Source organism: Canis lupus, chromosome 26 (genome assembly GCF_003254725.2).
Source record: "Canis lupus dingo isolate Sandy chromosome 26, ASM325472v2, whole genome shotgun sequence".
NCBI classification, from domain to species: Eukaryota; Metazoa; Chordata; class Mammalia; order Carnivora; family Canidae; genus Canis; species Canis lupus.
In genome coordinates, this window is record NC_064268.1 from 21,514,081 (window position 1) to 21,535,243 (window position 21,163).

At 56.6% G+C, this 21,163-nt stretch overlaps 1 protein-coding gene across 1 annotated transcript in view; it reads right to left on the minus strand.

The window, feature by feature from the left end:
* The window catches only part of MN1 (MN1 proto-oncogene, transcriptional regulator), a 46,685-nt gene extending 26,418 nt beyond the window's left edge, over nucleotides 1–20,267 (minus strand). The window contains exon 1 of the mRNA XM_025474403.3: nucleotides 15,481–20,267. Within this exon, the coding sequence (XP_025330188.3) occupies nucleotides 15,481–19,312 (3,832 nt within the window). The 5' untranslated portion in view covers nucleotides 19,313–20,267. The remainder of the gene's footprint in view (nucleotides 1–15,480) is intronic.
* Nucleotides 20,268–21,163: the final 896 nt, after the last annotated feature.

Genomic DNA, 21,163 nt, shown 5'->3' on the forward strand with positions numbered 1-21,163 from the left:
TTTTGCCGCTTGTCCGTCAGTCTGTCCACTCTCCTAGAATATAAACTCTGTGAGGGCAGGGGCTTTTGTGCGTCTGGCTCCTCGCCGCATCCCAGCACCCAGAACAGTGCTGCCGCGTGCTGCGGGCTTCCTCCACGTTTGACGAATACCTGCACAAGCCAGGGGCTTGCGCATCCAGACTGTGCTATCGCATTTTGACTATTCCAAACCCTAGCCCCAGTCACCTGGGGTTTCTCCAAACCAGCACTTTTGACGTTCTGGGCTTGGAAACTCTTGGTTGGGGAGGACTGTGGCCTGTTTAGCAGCAGCTCTGGCTTCTCCCCCCTGAACGCCAGTAGCGACTTCCCTGTCTGCAGCTCTGACAACCAGAAACATCTCCAGACACTGCTAAGTGCTCAGCCGGCAAGGGGCAGGGCGGGGGTTGGGGGGGGCAGGGGCAGGATGTCACGTCATCCCTAGGTGAGGACCACAGCCGGGCTCCTGAGGACCACAGCCAGGACCACAGCAGAGGATACTGAGGCTGTGATCTGGCCCATCAGATCACAATGAAGGACCCCCTTCCAGTTGATTCCAAAGGCCCTGCTCTCACCAACCTACCCCACTGCTCGCTGCCCCCAGGGCACAGGGCTCATCGACTCCCACAGCACCCATCTTAGAGGAGACAAGAGGATCACAGCCAGTTATGGGTGAGGAAACAGAAGCTCAGCTGGCCACACAGCACACAAGCAGCAGAGCTGGGATTCGAACTCAGGCCTCGACAGCTAGACCCTCCCACCCTCTCCATGGCAGGCAGGGACGTTCCCTTCCTCGCAGATGTTAGATGTTGCTCACTCGCTCGCTCTCTGTTCAGTCCCCACCTGAGGTGCCAGACACAGGGGTTTAATATTTTATTGCCAGCTTTCAAATTGTTTATGGCTGGCGCGGGCTCCCGGCAAAGTGCTCAGAGGCCGGGGACCGGCTCATCTCATGAATTCCTTCAATGAGAAGGCTGACCATTACTCACGCATATCAGGGAACCGTGCCTTCAGCGCACAGGGAGAGCTGTCAGGAGGAAGAAAAATATCACGGCGCTGCCATCCTGCCGCCAGCAATCCATGCCTGACCGTGGCTGACCGCGCGGGGCTGGGGCCAGCCCACCCGGTCCACTGGGGGTCTGACCGCCCCACACAAGGAGGGGGTCCGACAGCGAGGCCAGAGATTGTTGCTGCGGGAGCCATGGGTACCGGCCCAGCCCTGCCCTATGACACCATGACACGGTGCCAGGCGCCCGATGCACAGCCCCGTGCAGTTCCGCTCCAGCCCGCAGCACCAGGTAGCAGAGGACAGTTGCCACGGCCTCCCTTGATGGGACAAACAATAGCGGCAACACCGTCCTACATCTCAGAGGATATGTATCGGAGGATACACATATGCATATGTGAAACATCTGGCATACAGCAGGCGCTCAATAAAAGCTGGTGCTGGCACAGAGCTTCCTTTGTGACAGGCAGTCTTCTGAGTATCTGCTCATGTATATACTAAGTCACTGAATCCTCCCAGCCCCGGGCAGTAGGAACGATTATTGTCCCCTTTCACTGATTAGGAAAAGGAGGCCCGGAGAGGTTAAGTAGCCTACCCAAGGTCACACAGCCAGAAACGGAGTTGCTGGAGTTGGAACCCAGGGAGTCTGGCTCCAGAGACTAAGCTCTTAACCACATCATTATTTTCACCCTATTTAGTCCCGTTTAGCTAAATTTAGTCCTCACAATACTTCTAGGAGGTTAAGCACTATTTTTTCTCCCCTTTTTCAACGTGATGAGGAAACTGAACTAAAAGCACTCAAGTGGCTAAGGTCACACAGCTCAGAACAGTCTCGGGCCAGGCCTGAAACCTCGACCACTCTTCGGGTAGGATCTGGTGCTGCTGCTGCTTCCCCGAGGTCAGAAACTGTCTCCTAAACAACATCCACTTCTGTAAGAGGAAGGGGCGTAAGTGCTGCTGTCACCAGGAACGTGTGTCACGGTGACTCTCTACGGGAGGTCTGGAGACTTGTGGTTTCAGAAGTTCCCCGGCCCTGGCTTAGTTAGCCTGGGCAAAATCAGATCCTGGCTCGCAGGTGAGGAGGTCAAGAGGTAGTAAGGGAAGCTCGAGGCCAAAGGTCTGCTTTAGTCCGATCCTTATTCTGCAGCTGTGCTGTGTGACCATGGCCAAGTTGCTTGCCCTCTCTGGGCCTGGGTCATCTCAGCTGGGAACAGCTGTGGAGAAGGGGCACGAAACCTGGAGAGGTTCTTTCCCCGCCTAAATTGCAACCTCAACTTTCACTTCAGTGCTGTTTCAATAGTGAAACCTACAGGCACGCGCTTCAGGACAATTTCTCTACAGCAACACGGCAGCTCTGGCTGCTGTCACGTCTGCACAGCAAAGTTGCCAACACAAGTCTACACAGTATCTCCACATATGCACACCCGGGCAGGAAAAACTGGGTCAGCAGACACCAGCCCATGGCAGCCAGAGCAATAAGCTCTCAGAGACTTTCCACAACCATGCCGCCGCAAGCTCCTGCTGGAATGCATGCAGCAGGCCTTCTAAGAAGTTCTGAATTTCCACTCCCCCCACCCAAATGGCCACATAGGCCCTGGCAGAGAGCTGGGCCACAGAACCCCTCCTCAGTCGTAGGCAGGGGCTGAGAGCATCCTGCCACATAATAGGGAGCCGGGAGCAGACACACCTGAGCATCAGGGAAGAGAGGATGGTAGGAAACTGCCTGGGGAGGTGAAGGCAGGTAAGGGGGTGAGGGGTGCTGGGGTGCCGAGGACAAACAGCTCCAATTTCAAGACCAGTTTCTGTATTTGTAGAAACCACCAAATACCACCCCCCACACACCGAGCCTACCCAGGAAGAAGAAAGGGGAAGAAAAAATGTGAGCAAACCCAGCCCCTCTCCCTATGACAGACTCCATTTCTACCCATCCTCTGCACGATCTAACTTCAAAAAAACCCTGGGCGCAGGGTGGGGAGGGAAGGGGCCTACTGAAAACCGGGACGCCCGTTTTTTGCAGGCTTAAAAACAGATCAATTTTACTCTAAAGTTTAAAATGAAACATACCCCTGTTTGGGAAAAGAATTTCATTAGGAGGAAAATATAATATAAAAATACCCATTTAGAAAGAATGTGCTATTAATTCTTAGCACTCTATGCAGAAGGGAAAATTGCATTTTTATCTAAATGGTTTTTCTGCATAAGCCATTTACAATATTCTTTGCCTCTCTATAATAGGCCCCGCTACCATTAGTACTGGGACGACCAGGCTGAGGGCTGAAATCACCCTCAAACACATTTAATACATAACCCCTGAAAATCTATTCCAACAGGGACCTCAGCAAACAGGCCCGGCATTCCTTTTTTAAGGAAGAAATAAATATTGCTGAGGGAGATGGGGGGGGCGGAGGTTGGGAGTAGGGTACTGGTGGGGAGAGAGGGGACAAGATGGTTTAAGTTAAAAGCAAACGCTCTGTGTCTCTTTCGCCAGCTGTGAAATTGCAACCGATTTTTGGTTGCCCGGCTGCAACCATTTGCCTGCCTGCGTGTGTACACGCATAGATGTGTGTGCTGGTATCACACACACAGGCACACGCACACACTCTCTCGGGTTTCCACCAGACAAGCAAACAAGGAAAGGATGAAATTCAGGATATGAAAACAAACTATTTTTAAACGCTAAAGCAAACACACCAAGATAGTAATACTGGTATTTTCCCATTAAACTAAGTTTCTCTCAATTTGAAAAGCGAGAGTAATCTAAACAATACTTCCAAACAAACTGCATGGAGTTTGGGGGTTGTGGCCTCCTCCGCTCCTAACGACGGAAAAAAACCCTCTGTAGAGAAGCAAAAACACAGCGGGGACGGGGGCCAGCCCGCTTCGCCACATTATGCCACGTTCCACCAAACGCGTCCTCCTCCACAGCAGCATGCCTAGATGCTCCGGCGTCTCTAACTTCAAAACGCAATACTTTTTCCTTTTTTCCAAACATTTTTCAAAAAAAAAAAAAAAGAAGAAGAAGAAGTCTTCTAGTTCTTTCTCTCTTGGAGTCCCAAAATAGCTACTTACTTAATACCAAATGTCGGGGAGCTAAATTAATTCATTAAAGAGATGCAGGGACTGTGATGGGCACAGAGCTGGGGGAGGAGGGGGGCAGGCAGGAGGCAGCGCGGGTAGGGAGGTGGCTGTGATTTTGCTGCCAGGAGCCAGAACGCCTCGGGCCGCTGTCTTCCGGCATGGCTGTGTCCATAAATTCTCCTTTTCAAACCAGGAGTCCAGAAATGTCATAATTATAGCCGATACAGGTAACAGGTGTGCCCCCTCTGTCCCTCCCACCCCCCCTGCCACCATGTTCCAGATGAGCTTCTGGAAGATTTAGTGGTCTAGCCTGGGGTGTCGTAATTACAGGAAACGACTCTAGTTTTAAGGGTTAGATAAAGACCCTCTCCAAATTTAAGGCCAGACACCAATGTCCATTAGACTTTAACGGGCCCACATAAAAAAAGAAATTGTATCCTCATCTCTCCAAATGCCTGTTTCCTCAGTGACTCAGGTTCATTTCAGGCTGGCTCAGTGCCGAAAATATTCCGTCCTGCCCTCGCTCGGCCAAGGCAAGGCCTCGGTGCAAACTAGATGTGTGAGGAATTAAGCACATGGGGTGGGGGGGTGGGCAGTCTCGGGAAATCATTCGCTCTAAAACCATGATGGCCAAGACCTGTCTTAAAAAAAAAAAAAAGCTCATCATAATGGAAGTGGAATTTTAACCCATTATCTGATTATCTGGAAGCAGAGAGAGACAGGAAGGCTGCGGGGGAGCCCCAGGAGGAAGAAGGGGGTACCCAGAGAAGACAGGGCCAAAGAGCCCGCACCATCAAGATGACACATGCTCCCCTTTGGAGACTCGGTGTTCGGAAAGGCCAAAGCTGCGGGCTGTTTGGCTCTGTTTCCCCAGCTTTCAAGACTTATGCATACTTTTTCTTCCTTCTTTGGAAGTCAAGCCATGCGTTTCTCTAAAAGTGACGCGCGCGCGCACATCCCAGCACCACCATTTGTCAGGCAGAGGCAGGGAGGGTGCTCCAAAAAGGTTTATGATTCTTAAGTCTTCTCCATGTCAGTGCTCAGCTCCCAGTCAATTAAGAAGTAATGCTCGAAAACTTTCCAGGGGCCAAAAGCACCAGGAGGAAACCCACGTTCTTTGGCTGTCTCCAAGGCTCTGGGAGGCTGGGTTTGCTGGACAATTGGGCTTTCTCTCCCTCCTCCCCGACAAGCGATGGCTAAAGGGGCTGCTAGGCCTCTCTTCCTGTCCTGGGGAGGTGGTGGGAACTGCAACTGGGGGTCTTTATTCGGGCTTGGGGGAGCCGGGGCCCCTTAGGGTACCCGGTCCAGCCTCATGCATGTGCATGCGCATACACAAATGTACACGCACACCCACAGTTGTAATCCCAGCAAAATGCTTCTCACACTGAGCACAAAATAAATGCTTATTAACTAAACTGACCCCAAATAGTGAAATGTACAAGTAAATTAATCATGCCTCTCCCGGAGGCCTAACAGGATTACAAATTCGGCAAAAATTGACCACAGTGAGATCAATAAGCTTCTACTTAAAACTGGAAGGAGCCAAAACTTTGTACGAGTTTCTTTTTTGGGGAGTGCGGGGGGGAAGGAAGAAACCCATTTATTTTTTCATTTCTTATTAAGACTTCTCAGGCCTGTGTGTGTGTGTGTGTGTGTGTGTGTGCACGCACGAGCAGAAACCAGCAAAAGGCATCCAAAGCTTTATGCCCAGACAATTTAGAAATAGTCACGGCATAAGGATCGTGAAATTGCTCTTGTTTAAAAAAGCCAAATTTTGGTCCACAGCCTCCCTTCCCTCAAATGCTAAACAACCACCAAAAGTCACATTGCAGGGGATGAAAATGGTCAATTTGTTTTGAGCCAATTAGGCCTCCCTACAAAAAAGCCCTACAGGCTGTTGATGGCTGGACCATGGGTCTCTCGAAGAGGAAGAGAAAGGAGACCCAAATCTGCAGCTCCTTTCCACACTTGGCTTAATCTCGCTCAAGTCAGGGAAATCTTCCTATTGCTGCATTCATCACTTAACTTTGTTCCGTTTTTGCCTACCATTCAGAAAAAGGAAAAAAAATATACATTGTGTAGGAGGGCACTGCTTGCGTTTCAAAGCAGTGGGACCTGCCTGCGAGGTCTGTGAAAGGCAAGATTATCCCCAAAGTGGCTGAGTGCTGGGAGGGAAGCCACAGTGGTCACCTTATGGGGTCACCAGGGGAAAGGTCACTGCTTTTTCCCACCCCCCACCCCCATCATCCCTCTTTCACGGAAAGGTCTAGGCTCATCTGCAAAACTTGGTGCACACGGGGCCAACCCCTCTGCAGGAGAAGGTGGCCACAGGCACATTACAAGGCTTTGACCCACCCAGGACCCAATTGGGTCTTCATCCTCTGGCTCCCCCGTCCCATGCTCCTGCCTAGGCCACTATCTAAACAAAATTGGGCTCTGATTGCTAACAGACCCACCATTCAGTCACCGGTCCCATGCTGGGTCCTCCACATCTATATGCTCCCGCAAAATCTGCAGTCATGTGGAAGCTCAAACCATAACTTTGCATGCTTTCGCGATGGCCAACGACAGCCCCCAAACAATTCACTCACCCCCAGCCTCGCCCAGGAAGTGTTATATAGATGACTTCCACGTTTAGAAATTATTTGCCACTCCTGAAACCCCAAGTATTGGTAAATAACATTTTGATTCATATGGACACACTTCTCCCCGCTTCACCCACGCCTCTACTACCCACCCACCCCGCTCCAAGAAAATAAACTGCACCCCAATCTCAGTTCTTCCCAACCAGGGGTGTTTTTCTCTCTGCCTTCCAGCTCACAGGAAAAGAGAGCGGAATCCACACGCCAGGCCTCGAGCCCTAACGTTCGCAAGGAGTTTTCAAACAGCCCACGCGGACGGGGTAGATAGAGCCCACTTACTTCTCAGTGAGTTCCCAACCAACCCTCGCATCCTCTGGAAGGCTGAGCTTTGGAGATTTCAAAGCAGGCTATGTTTTCTTCGGACTCCCCACCCCCTCTCTGATCACACGATGGTCCCTCAGAAGTATTTTATTCCTGGTGGTCGTTGCCAATCACTCGACAATACTTGTGTTCCTAGATCCAGGGGCGTTTGAAAACACCGCCTCACAGTAACTGGAAAGGGTCATATCTTTTTGACATCCCACCCTGCCTTGGATGACTGGATGAACAGGGAGCAGGGTATTTATGTGTGTGTGTGTGCACGTGCACCCGTGCGTGCATGTGTGTGTGCAACTGTATATGGAGGGGTTCACTCATTAACTGCCATCTCATGTTCCAGGAGCTCCCAAATACAACCAGGAACCCCAACCTGGGGCCCTCAACTTTGGGGCAAACAGATTTCACCCCCCCGCACGCCACGCAAAGCCAGCAGCATCAGAACCGCCCAAGAGCCGGGTTGCTGCAATGACACTTTGGACACAAGCTCTAAGATCAAATGAAATCTTGGTGCCCAGACACGTTTTAAAATCATCAGCAGCAACGACAAGGAAAACCTAATTTTAAATCCTCAGAATCAAACGCATCTACAAGCCACTTTGTTGTCACAAGACAGGCTGCTGGAAGAGGGAAATGGGGAATGTGGGTGCCACGAGGCACCAAAGTTAGTCCCAGGCTTCCTCCAAGGGCATGACAAAAGCCCTCTACTGCTGAGTAACCCTAGAGATAGTTTTTGGGACAAGCAGGATAAAAGCAAGACCTGGTTGCCTCCTCGGGGCGGGGGGGGGGGGGGGGGGGGGAGGATGGTCTTCAAAGTACTCAATTTTCCAAAGAACGTCCACAGCAATGGGCCCCAAATACAGCTCTGCCAAAAGGTCTCCCTGTTTCCCTAAACCATTGTCCAGCACGTTTCCTTTGCCCAAACCAAACACTAGCACAGAAATGTCAGCCTACACCCCAGAAAACCCAGGGACCGCTGGAAGGATCGGAATCCCAGGGCCAAACATTTCAAGAGGAACCCAAGATCTTCTACAGAGATGGGGGAGGCGGGAAGGAAGACAGAAGGGTTTGAGTCACTCGGTGGACCCTACCAGCAATTAGGGAAGAGGGGCAGGCTGAGTTTGCTGGACCCCTGAGCTTTAAAGTTCAGAACACTAAAAACCTGCTTTCTTACAAGGTGAGTTTGTGTTAGGATGTTTGCTGAGGGTGTTCCCCTTTTTTTGGATAAATCTATTCCATATCAGATGTTCCTTCTGGGACATGCAGACAGAGCCGATTGGTTATTGCAAATGCACTCAGACCTCCAAACTGTTCCATTCAATTGCCTTTATGTTTAAAAGGGCATTTGGGTCCACACGATGATGTGTAAATCGAGAAAGGATACTGCGCACATGATAGCTATAAAGTTCTCTCTCCAAGCCAGCTTTGCAAGGAAAGAGTTTTCTCAGCCAGGAGGGACAATGAGAATTTGGGATGCTGTAGCTATGACGGGCCTCCACTCGTCGGGACCAGGGGTGCCAGGCCACCGTGGCCTCGTCAGGCCAAAGCTCAAAGCTCTCAAGGACCCAGAAGAGCCCCTCGGACTTCGAGGCACAACCCGTGGCAGTTTCTCCACTGCCTCCTCTCCCAGGTCCTTTCTGGGCAAACACCATGTTGGAGCAAACCCTTCATCTCCTTCCCAAACCTTGGATGCCGCTGATTAAAATGCAGGCCAGCAAACAAAGCGGCCTCGGCGTCCTCTCAGAATTACACCCCAGGAGAACGCTGTCCCTCAAACAGCCGTCCTCGCCCAAATGCGTTGAACTGTACCCTGCTTTTCCATCCTGCTCCCAGAGTAAGTTTAGAGCTGGTGCCTCGTGATGTGCACGGCACAGGGCACCTTCTCTCGTACTCTGGAGTAACTGGCTGCCCCGCCGCGGCTGGGCATCGGGGTGCCCCTTGTCGAGTCGCTGCAGGGCCATCAGAAAATGATCGGGGGGCCCCCTCCTCACTGGGCTACCCACAGGGCAAAACGTGCCAGGGTCCCAGAACCATCTCTTCCTCCGGGTCCCCATTCCCAGCTTCTAAGGGCCCCGCGTGGCGCTGAGTTGGGGACCGTCAGCCGAGCCGTTGTGCGTCAGGACACAGAGGGTCCCCGAAGGCAAGGCTGTGACTAATTCAAAGCCCGGCGTCGTCTCCTCCATGTTGGTACCAAAAGATTACAATGAAGGAGAGGAATTTCCATAAATGAGAAGCAGCGTCCGCTTCCCACAACGGGGAGGGGGAAGGGGGGAGGAGCGGGGAGGGGGGTGGGGGGGTGGGCACCGATTCAAAGATTCCTCTCCTGGCTGGAGAGTGGTGTCAGCTGAACTCAGCCAGCGAGACACCTCCACGCACGCTCACGCACAAAACCCAGCAAGGGGCGATGTGCGTCTGCTACCAAAATACTCCAGATCAAAGTCACCCAAGCCCAGGAGGCCCGGGAGGCCGAGATTTCGTAATTAGGATCTTCAAAATCCTCCGTCTATTTTTAGGACTTGCGCTCATTCAGTCCTTTACAGAATCAGAACCTGTCAGCTAACGCCATTGAGACAAGGTTTAGCTCCTTTCCCCACTTGCCTTGGGAAAGCAGATTAAGGGTAAAGTGGAGGAGTGGCTGGATGATTTGATGGAAATACACTTGGCCATGCATATGTATATGTGCATGTGCTGGGGTGGGGCGTGGGGGACGGAGGAGGGGGGCTCCCTCGCACACTGAAACGCAGGGGGCCCTGCCTTCCTCTCGTGGGCTCCAAGCATCCCCAGACCCGACACCCACTTCGGCCACACTCTTTCAAGCCGTCCCCCAGACCACTTCCTCTGGCTTCCGTGGGTTCGAGAAGGTGAGGAAGCTTGAAAATTTTCCACCAAATGTCTCTCTTCTCAATCACGCACTCATGTATATACCAACATCTCTACCACCAGCAATCAAAACCCACACTCAAATCTGTCCACCCAAGTCGGGCCTAAAAATAGACATCGTCCTAAAACAAACACATCGCTCGGCAAGTCAGAATCCCGACTTGAGTCAAAATGATGAAGCTGGTTATTGCAGACCCTCCAGACTGAATATTTGGGTGGAACAAACAAGGGGACAGAGAGGGAAGGACAGAAGGTACACCCACTGGTTACACCTTGGACAGACCCAGGTCCCCTCTGGCGTCAGAAGGTTTGGGGTTTTATGCTGCAATCTGCTGGGAGGCCTGGTTGCCCCCAAACACTCCCCGGACATTTGATCCCATAACATAAAAGCTATAGGTTCTTATTCTCTAAAATTAACCAGACGGAAATACGGTATTCCTTACCAGGAGTATTTATCTCCTAAGTGCCTTTGGCAAAGCAGATCACTCCCTGGGCAAAGAACATGACCCTACGTGATCGTCGCTCAAGTGGAGAGAAAGGTGATTTTGTTCAATCTTCCAGCGTGGAGTGAGTTCAGGAGATCCTGCGAAATCCCAAGGATACACTCAAGTTTGTCCTGCCAGAATATGGGAAGAATTTCCCTCCTCCAGTTTCACCTGGTCCTCCCGGGCTGTTTATTAAAGATGTATATTTTATATCAGCAGAGAGTATCAGATAACTTCTTGGCAAGGGCAGGATCTATTCTTCAGGACCTATTAAGATTTTCAGGGCCTATTAAGATTCTTTGTGGAAATTTAAATACCTCTGTCAGGCAAACAAAATCATATCGGGAATCACAGAATCTCATTGCTAGAAAGAGATATTAGATTAACCAGCCCTCACTCCCTTCCTAGAAACCTCAATAAAATAGAAGTACATTTCAACAGTCCCTTACTTCCGGTCTGAAGGGCCTCACAAGAAATGTAAATGAATTTATATTAAAGAGAGCTATCCTTGAGGGAAGCCCTTCCATCCACAAAAATTGTACATATTTATCTATTTACATATATACATATACATATGAAAGAATATGTGTCTGTATTTTATATCAGAAGGCAGGGGCTATTTAAAATCAAGACAGTCCTGGAAAATCCAGTGGTGGAAGCCATTAACAAGTTTGACAGCGATAAGCTTCAAACCCTTAAAAAAAAAATCCTTGTCCTTTATTAATATTTAGTAGAAATGTATAATTGCAGATGTGCGCTATGTTGGGGTTTTATGTCGGGAGGCGGGCAAAGGAGACAGGTTTATTACAGCCATGAAATATTAAACAACCACCAAAGAACAGTAGTAGTATGTCCCGGACTAGCCAGGGACGAGGCAGGCTGGACCGTCAGCTGCACAAAGGGGGATCCTATCTGTTTACATTACCCCTGATTAACACCTGCGATGTCTTGGGTTACGTCTTCCGGAGGCGCAAAAGTCATATGAAGGCATGCAACCCGCGCTGGGTGATTTCGCAGGGAAATGGGAATGCAAGGCTCCTCGCCTTCCCAAAACAAGTCTGAGTGAACCGAAAAAAAATCCTCTCCACGCCATGGGGAGTGGGGGAAAGTACTCAGGAAAGCAGCCCTAGGACCTCCTTCCTCCCCGCCCTGCAAGCCTGCCCCCACAGCTTAGGAAACTCAGTGTCCCAATCCTGCCTGCCTACTATTTCTCAGCACTGCTTACTGTGTTCCGACCGGCACACTCAGAGAAGCATGAAATTCCAAAAATTTCTCCCGCATCACTGTAAAAATATCATACTTCCAAAAAGGGCAGGATTGCATGCACGGCGTCCACAGAGCCCTCTCGTATTTCTATGTGTGCAAAGGAACGTTTCTAGACTGCTCGGGATTTCAGGACAGACAGCAAGCCACGGAATGGAAGTTTGGCCAAGAATAAACTTATTGCAGTTAATTCAAGTTTTGAAAATCGTCAGGGGCAGGAGGGGGCGGGTGGTGAACCTACTTTTTCAGACTTAATACCCTCTTATCAACAGTTTATCATTTTTTCCTCCTTCTCTGTCTGTTCTGGAATTCCTCCTCAGCCACACACACCTATTACACAGAGAAGTGGACGATTTTGCAAAATCATCTCAAATTCGTGTAATCCTCGCTGATCTAAGAGATGTCTGGATAGGTCCAAACTCAAGCTGTTTTTCTCCTCGCTCTGCACACCCTCATCTTTGGCGCCCACCCGCCCCCCACCGCCCCCACCGCCCCAACTTTGTGCAAACAGAATCTCAAGATGAGATGAGGAATTGCACTATGTAAAAGAGGTTTGGTGGGTTAAGAAGTCAGGAAAAGCATAATTTGGAGACACTCGCTTACCTGGTTAAAAAAAAAAAAAAAAAAAAAAAAGCCATCATCACACGTGATTCTGGCCTGGACTTTGCCAGAACTACAACTTGCCATTTGAGCTCCCTCCCCCTGCCAAAGGACATCTAAACCCCATAAGACAAGCTGGGCACGTCCCACTGACTACACGGCTTGTGCAGGTCTGAAGACTTAGCCGTTCTCACCAATCCAAGCACAGATCATTTTGTTAAATACCGACTCGTATTTTGTCATCGGAGCGAAGAATTTCAGAAACGGTGTTAATATTTAATCACATTAGTACTGGCGTGTTTTACGGCGTGACAAAATAAAATATCATTACAAAAACGGGCTTTGCCTGAAAGGGGGTAGGAGAAAAGGTGCTGGCCGGGGGCTGGGACCCACAGAAGGTATATTCAAAGCTGCTGGACACTCCGCTTCATGGCTGACGGGCCCATGGGCATGTGTTTAAGGACAAGCAGAACGTTGTACTTTAGAATTTTTTTTAGACTCTATTTTGAAGTGGCACACTTCACTGATTTTCAGCCAGGGGACTCGGGGGCCTGTTCAAGGCTCTGTGTACCTATTTATACAACATGTGCAGATGGAACTGCAGGGTGTTATCATAATGAAAAGTTTAATCATCCTTATTTACTACCAGTAAGGGAGCAGGAATCGGATGCAGATACCTTATAAAGCCTTAACTAGCAGCCCCAAGGCTGCAGAAGCTGTGAGTGACCTCAATTCGGGGCTTTATCTAGGAAACTGTCCTTCCCACATCACAGAGTGGCAAACAAAGGAGGTCAAGTGGGTGTCCCTGCGATGCTGCTAAGGAGGCCAGCCCCACAGCCCATCCCCGAAGGAAGTCCCTGTCCCCCCTCGCCTCCCCCCTGTGCAAGGGAGGGCTGCCTTTAGCTTACAGGGGAAACCAATCCTTAAGTGACTAGCATCTGTTTCCAAAAAAATATTTTCGCTCCTCTGACTGTGATAATGCAACAAACAAAACAAAACGTATCTTTAATGACATCTCTTCATTCACAGCCTGCATTTTTTTTTTCTGGAAAGGAAAATTAGGGGGACCGCCAAGAGGGCTCTGCGACACCTCCAAAAAAAATGTTAAAACCACTCTATTCCTCTTTACCCAGTCTACGAAGGCCCTTCAGAAGACTCGCAGGCCGAGGGCTACTGCTTTTTTTTCTTTATTAATTCTCAGAATCAGGGGTTTAAAAAAAAAAAACTTTTCTCACCCTATCTCAGCCAATATGTTCTTAATTACTGAGGGGGGGAGGGGAGAAGGGGGAGGGGGGAGGGGCAGCCAGGCCAAGCCAGGTAGAAGTGACAGGGGCTGGGATCTGTGCTAACCAGCTATCGATCGGGCAGGATCGAGATGTTGTGTACAAGAAAATAAAAGAGACTGTTGGAGTGGGGGGAGCGGGTGCGCCCGGGAGCCGCGCAAGCAGGATGCTGTGTCCAAGTCCATTTTAAAAAGGAAGGGGGGGGGAGGAAAAAAAAAAAAAAAACAGGGAAAAGGAGTGGAGGGTCCCAAACTAACCAATTTATGGCCTTGCCTGAGAGAAGCCTGGAGAATGCTGATGCTGGCCGCAGCGTCTGCCGTGCATGCTAAACACTCGGCTTCAAATGAGAGAGCAGCGTCCCGGGCTGGGCAGTAGGCGAACAAAGAGAAAAGCAGGGAGGCTGCATTCATGAATTAGAAAAACCTAAGCGGGAAAGCTACCAGGGACGGCAGGCAGGCAGCGCTGAAAGCCCCGAGTTCTGAGCCACCCAACTCCGGGCAGCACTTCCCCTCCCCCTCCTCCTTCCTCCTCCTCCTCCTCCTCCTCCTCCTCCTCCTCCTCCTCCATCACATTCTCCTAAAATCTATCCACACCTTAAACCGAGGGTCCGGAGGCCCAGACAAACGAAGACAAGAGGAGAGATGAACTCTAAGAGAGAGCAAGGATCCGGGGACAGATTTTTTTTTTTTTTTTAAAGACAGGGTTCAATCAGCAGCCGCTACCTCCATGGCAATATTCAGCCCCCACCCCGTGAAACCTAGGGAAGGCATCTAGGGTTTAAAAGCAAAAGGTAGGAATTGGGGGTGGGGAGGGGAGAGGAACGATGTTACCTCATTTTAAGAAGCAATTATCTGTGAAAAAAAGGAAGGCCCTGTTAAAATAAAACGGTTCTCTACCGCAGTCTAGTCCTCTTCCCGTTAAAAACAAAACTGTTATGACTTTCACTGCGATGGCGGGCCCTGTGCTAACCCCCCACCCCACCCACCTTAAAAGGCCTCCGGGCCTGGTGGGGAGGGAGTGCTCAGAATGCAAACAAGAGCTGGGACTAGACATCTGTCACCAAAGCCCGGCAAGATATTGACAAACGCGGGTCCTTTGTGTCTTAAGAATATATACCCACACCCCATACGCCAAGGATGCCCTGGCTGAGTGGTCCACTTTCGGCCGAGCAGACCCCACCCCAGCCCCTGCACCCCCAGCCAAATATCAAGGAGGTGCCACCAGGAAAAGCCTGCCTGCCTCCTACAACCAGACAGGTCTCCAGGTTTCCAATGAAACCCTAATAGTTAAGAAGAGACAAAACAGCTATTCATTAGGAACAAATGTCAAATTAGGCGTTGCCTCTGAGTGATGCTGCTGACACCAGCGTCGGTAACTTTTTTTTTTTTTTTTCCTTCTAAAGATGCTGGCACACGGAAGAGAACTCAAGCTGGAGGCTGCCTGACTGGGAAAAGGTGGGAAGGTTATTAGCGCAACTTCCCAGGTATCCTGCCAGGAAAGGAGGGGGTGGACAGGTACACAACTCCTACAAAGTGGAACCAGCCAAGGAAAGGGGCCTGCCTTGTCCTCTGGGCACCCAGCCACTCAGTTAAAACTTGGTGAGGGGACTCTGAAATAATCCCCAAAGGGCTACCATCGAAGTTCCTACCTCTGTATGTGACTCTCGAATCCACCTGGCAGCACCTGGTGGGGGGGCGGGAGGGCGCGTGTGTGTGGAAGTGGGGAATCTGCCCACAGGGCCCCCACTGTAAACGGAAGGGAGGGTATCCAGCTCTGAGCTGGGCGTTAGGAGGGCCCTGCCCTCCTAACCCCAAGGGATGATCCCCTCTGATGGAGCACTCCAGGCTTGGCTAAGGCCTGCAGTGGGGGTGGGGACCAGCCTGGGGGAGATGAGAAGGGAACAAGCGCGTATACCTTCTTTGCTGTTGGGGTTCTGGGGTTTGGCCTTCTCCCAAGGTGCCAGCGTCTTGTCGTCGTCCGCGCCGTCCACCAAGGCCTTGTCAGCGGGCATGTACCAGGTGGCGCTGTGCTCTGCCATCAGCGAGTCCAGGTCGATGGTGCTCATGGCGCTCTTGACGGCCTCTGAGCAGCAGCTGCCCAGCTCGCTGTCACCATTCTGCGCGCCCGAGGACCCCACGGCGCACTCACCCTTCTTGCCACCTTTGAGCCCCAGGGGCTGGTCCTCAGAGATGCTGAACTGCTGCCTCTGCAGCTGGATCTGCGCCTGGAGGATCTCCAGGGGGTGGATCTCGTCGGGGGGCGGTGCGCCGCTGCTGCTCGTCGGGGTCCGGACCTGCTCCAGGCCCGGCGTGCCAGGATGGCCCGCGCCCCCGCCGCCGTAGCTGTCAGGGGTGGAGGTAGAGGTAGACATGATGCCCAGGCCGAGCGGGGGCGGGGGCGGGGGCGCCTTAGGTCCGTGCTCCCCAGCGCCCACCCCACGGGGAGGGAGTTTGGGCGAGCCTGTCACCAGGGGGCTCCTACTCGCTTTGGCCAGGGCTGGGGGGTTGTCGGAGCTGGACGACACCTCGTCCTCGTTGGCGTAGCTGGTGCTCACCTCGTCCGAGGCGAACTCGCCCACGTGCGGGGAGCTACCGTCCGACTTGGCCCCGCCGTCCAGGGAAGCCATGAGGTCCGGCTGGTCCCCCAGGAGCAACTCGGCCCCCTTCCCCCACGACGGCGACGTGAGCGCTTTCTCGTGGGGCGTAGGGGCCCCGCGAGCCTCGCCGGCGCTGGCGGAGCTGCCCCCGACGGCCGCGCCCTGCGCCGGCTGCTGCTGCCCCGGGCTCACCCCGGGCGCGCCCCCGCTGTCGGGCGCCGCCGGGTACTTGTCGAAGAAGGTCCCGGGGCTCACGTGGCCGCTGTCCCGTTTTCTCCGACCCCGGCCCCGGCCGCCGCCCCCGGGGACCGGCTTGCCGTCGTTCCCGGACGTGGACTCCAGGGTGTAGTTGGGGGACAGGCTGGTGCCGTCCCCCTGGGCGGGCGGGTTGGGCGGCCCCGAGGCCTTGGAGCCGCCGCTGCCAGTCCCGGGCGGGCCTCCGGGCCCCGGGGCGCCAGGCGCGGCCCCTCCGGGGAAGTAATCCGAGCCCGGGTTGCCGGCCGCCGCCGCGCCGTCCGCCTCGTTCTGGCTCAGTTTCCTCTTGCCCTCGGGCGGGTTCTTTTTGTTGAAGGTCACGTTGAGGTTAGGGGCTCCGAGGCTGGCGATCATGTTCTGGCAGGCGGTGGAGAGGGCCGCCAGGCAGCTCTGGCCGAACAGGTTGTCCTTGGAGCTGGGCTTGTTGAAGGAGCCCAGCGACAGCGCGCCCAGCTTACTGGCCGAGGCGCGCTGGCTGGGCTGGAAGTCGGGCTGCGGCGGGTAGGCGCCCCCTCCGCCGCCGCCGCCGCCCCCGCCCGCGCCCCCGCCCGCGCTCGGGGGCGAGTTCACGCCCGGGCCGCTGTGCGGCGTGGCCTGCCGGGTCGCCGCGCCGAACGGGAAGCCGGGCTGGCCCCCGAGCGCCGCCGGGGCTGTGAAATCGGGCGGCGGGGGCCGGCGCTCGGAGGGAGCGCTGGGCAGCCCCACCCCCGCCCCGGGCGACTGCAGCTGGCCCAGCCCCGCCAGGCTGCCCCCGAACTGCAGGCCCGGGGAGGGCAGCGCGGGCACGTGGCCCTCGCCGGGCATCCGCAGGGGCTCCTGCAGAGGGCCCCGGAACAGCACTCCCGAGCCCCCGGGGGGAGGGGGCGGCGCCAGGCCCGGGTCGTGCGGGCCGCAGTCGGCCGGCAGGCCCGAGCCGCCCATCCTGCGGGGCAGCAGGTCCCCCGGCGGCGGCGGCGGGTGCGGACCTGGGAACCACGCGCTCTCCTGCGCCAAGTGGGGCGCCTGCGGCTCGAAAGCGCCCAGGCGCCCCGCGCCCGCGCCCGCGCCCTCGCGCTCAAAGTTCGGCTGGGCCAGGCCGCCCACCGGGCCGCTGTGTACCAGGCCGCCCTGGCCCACGTCCCCGGGGTGGCCCAACTGGGCCAGGTTGGGCTGGCGCAGCCGCTGCTGCTGATTCCGCGACGCCATCTGCTTAATCATGAGGGCCGCGTTTTGGCGCTGCTGCTGCTGTTGCTGTTGCTGCTGCTGCTGCTGCTGCTGCTGCTGCTGTTGCTGCTGCTGCTGCTGCTGCTGCAGGGACTGGTGGTCCGGGGCCGGATGCTGCAGGGGTGGCCCTGAGGGGAAGCTGTCGGGCACGGGCGGCGTGAACTCGCCGGGTAGGCCCGAGTAGGCGGAGGGCGAGAGGTGGTTGTCCAGCGCGCCGTTGTGCATGTTCCCGTTCCACGAAGCGCAGCGGTCCACTCCCGCGCTGCCCGGGAAGTCAAAGCGCGGCCTCTTGGCCACATTCATGTAGGGGGGCGCGTCGAAATGCTGCAGCCGCTGGTTGGGCGCCTGCTGGGGAGGGGGATGCTGCATGTTGAACACAGGCTCCGAATACGGGTGCATGCTCCGGTTCTCCAGCCGGTGGATGGGGTACTCGAACTGTGCGTGCTGGCTGGGCAGCATGGGGCCCCCGTCCTGCAGGCCGCCGCTGGGCGTGCCCGCCTCGCCCTGCTGGGGCCGCGGGAGCGCAGGCGGGCACGAATTTTGTCGGACGAGAAGCCCGGGTGGCGGCGGCGCCGGCGGCTGCTGCTGCTGCTGGGGCTGCGGCGGCTGCTGCGGGGGCTGCTGTGGAGGGGGCGGCGGGGCCTGCTGGGGAGGCTGCATTAACGGGTGCCTGGAGCCTACTCCCGGCTCCAGCCCCACGGGCATCTTGCGGGCCCCACCGAACCTCTCGAAGAACACGCCGTGCTGCTGCTGCTGCTGCTGCTGCTGTTGCTGCTGCTGCTGCTGCTGCTGCTGCTGTTGCTGCTGCTGCTGCTGCTGCTGAGCGTGCATTTTGGACAAGCCCACCATGCCTGCAGCTCTGGGCATGGCCGAAGCACCGGGGAAAGAGCCCCCGGGAACCTGGCGCCCCGCCGCATAATGAGGCAGCTGCCCCTCGGAATCGGAGGGCGAAAACATGTCGAAATGTCCCGAGGGCGCCTCGCCAGGGTAATTGTATTCCAGCGAGTCGACGGCTCCTTGGTTCGCCACCCTTCGGGGCTCCAGACTGTGGGAATCGGAGCCGCTGGGGGCGGGCAGGCCGTGAAAGGAGGCGGCTCGGTTAGGGCTCTGGTCCAGCGGCAAGCATGGGGCAGGCACCGCATGACCCGAGGCGCCCGAACTGTGGAAGTCCGGGAGGTTCCCTGGTCGCTGCGGGCCGAAGCTCTCGGGCCCCTGGCTCTCCGCCATGTGGTCATAACCCTCCGCGAAGGGCGGCTGGCTGCCCAGGCCGCCGGCGGCGCCGCCGTACCCAAGTAGGCGACCCCCGTGCAGGCACGAGGCCCCCGGGTCCGGGCCGCCGAAGTTGCCCCCAAAGTGGGGGTGATGTTGGTGGGGGTGGTGGCCTCCCGGGTGGCCGTGGTGCGGCTGCTGGCCTCCAAAGAATCCGTGCACCGGCTGCGCCTGCAGCCCCCCCGCGTGCAACTCCGAGTGGCCACGCGCGTGGAAGCCGTAAGGCTCCATGTTCATGCTCAAGATCGGGGGCTCGCCCAGCGCGCTCATGGCAGGGTCCACCGGGCCAGGGGGTCCCCCCGCGTGGAAAGCCGGGGCCTTAAAGTGGGCATTCATGCTGAGTCCGGCCTCGTTAAAGTTCCTCTCGCCCTGGCCAGCGTTCCTGCTGTTGATCTGGGGCTCGAATTGGTCCAGCCCAAACATACTTGGCAGGGGGCGGGGGGATCAATAGGGCATGACAGCCTGCTCTCCGCGGCGCGCCTCCGGCCAGCTAAACGTTCCGGCCCGGGGTCGGGCGCTCCGGGACGCTCAGCACCGCGGGGGCGCAGTGCGCACCGCCACCTCGCCGGGCGAGTGGAGGCTGGGGGCAGTCGGCTCCTCTCCCGAAGCTCTGGCTCTGCCGGACCCGGGCCTCTCACATCCTGCGGTGCCGCGGGGCCTCCGGGAGCCGCGCTGGGGGGCCCATGCCCCGGCGGTTGGCACAGCCGCGGGTGGGTTTGCGCGGAGGGGACGGAGCTGCGGGCGGGTGGAGACAAAAAGTTAAGTGGGGGGAAGGAGGCGGGAAGGAGGAAGGAGAGCGGAGCGATCACCTTCTCAAGTCCGATCGGGTCGGGTGGGAAGCCCCAGGACGTCCCCCGAAGCCTCCCGGAGTCCGTGGCGGAGCGGCTACGGGGCCGGGCAGGGAGACCCTTCAGCGCCGTGGCTGGCGCCCGGGCACGGGCCGGGCGGTCCCTCCCCCCTCCCCCCGGAGTCCCCGCGCTCCGCAGCCCGAGCCTCCGCCGGGCACGAGCCGCTCGACAGTCTCCGGCGGCCGCGAGCAAGCGGCGGCGGCGGCTTCAGCGGGGCGGGAAGCTGGAGGCTCCGCTCGGCATCACGGGTGCGGGCCCCGAGCCGAGCGCGCCGCGGGGCCGGGGAGGCGGCGGCGCGCGGCGGCCGGGTGGGAGCGGAGGTCGGAGCGAGGCGCGGCCCCCCGGCGCCCCTGCTCCGCGGCCACGTCCGCCGCCGGCCGCCTCGGTCCTCGTCTGCTCGGTCTCGGAGTTCGCGGGGGTCTCGGCGCCGGCGTCCAGGCGCGCGCGGGCAGCGAGGCGGGAGGTCGGGGCGCTCGGAGGCTCGGGCTCCCTGCCTCCGCGCCGAGGTGCTCCCCGAGTCCCCCTCGGACCCGAGGAGGGGGGCGTACGCGGGCCGGGGGCCGGGCGAGGCGCGCGGGCTGGGGCGTTCCGGCTACGCTCTCGGAGCCCGGGCTGGGGGGCGGGGGCGGTCCTGGGGGGGTCCGCGCGCCCCTCTGCTGGCCGGCGGGGGGGCTCCGCGTGGGGCGTTCCGAGGGTCTCGGCTCCCCTCTCGGCGTCTGCCGCTCGCCCGGCGCCGGGAGAAGCAGCAACAAGTTTTGCATTTCAGCAATCAATTTCAGCCATTACATTTGCACCAATCAGCGCAGCCCGAGCTCCGGGCCCGGGGCGGGGCTCGCTCTTAAGGTGGTCCTGGCTGCTGGCTGCTGAGGCCCCCGCCATGAGCCCGCACCCGGCCCGCTCCGGGGTCCCCCGCGCGGGGCTTGCCTCGGGGTCGGCGCCAGTGCGCTGGGGGGCGCGCCCCGGCCTCTCGGCGCCCCGGGCTGGGGAGGGCGCAGGCGGGGAACGGCGGGAGCCTGGCTTTGTTCGCCCCCCTTCCCACTCGCACAGTTCCCAGCTCCCCACCCCTAACTGAAGCGAGACCTGCGGGTTGGGCAGGGGGCGGGGAGCTGGGCGGTAAGCGGTGCGGGGCGCTCAGACAATGGGGTCGCCAAGCAAAGCTCTGGGACTCGCCACGGAAAGTCACCAAGAGTCCACTGCGCTTCGTCCCCGGGGCGAGCCCGCGGTTCTCCGCCGCTGTCTGCTTGCTAGTGGCACCCAAGTTGGCCGGCCCTCGCATTTTTCTGGAGGTGGAAGCAGACGGGGAACCCCGAAAGTTGGGTTTCTGCTCGAGAGACCCGGGCGCTTGCTCACTCCGCCTCAGTAGGGCGCGCACAATTGTTCCCTATCCCCACTGTCTGGGGCTCCCCGTTCTCAGTCGCCGGCTTTC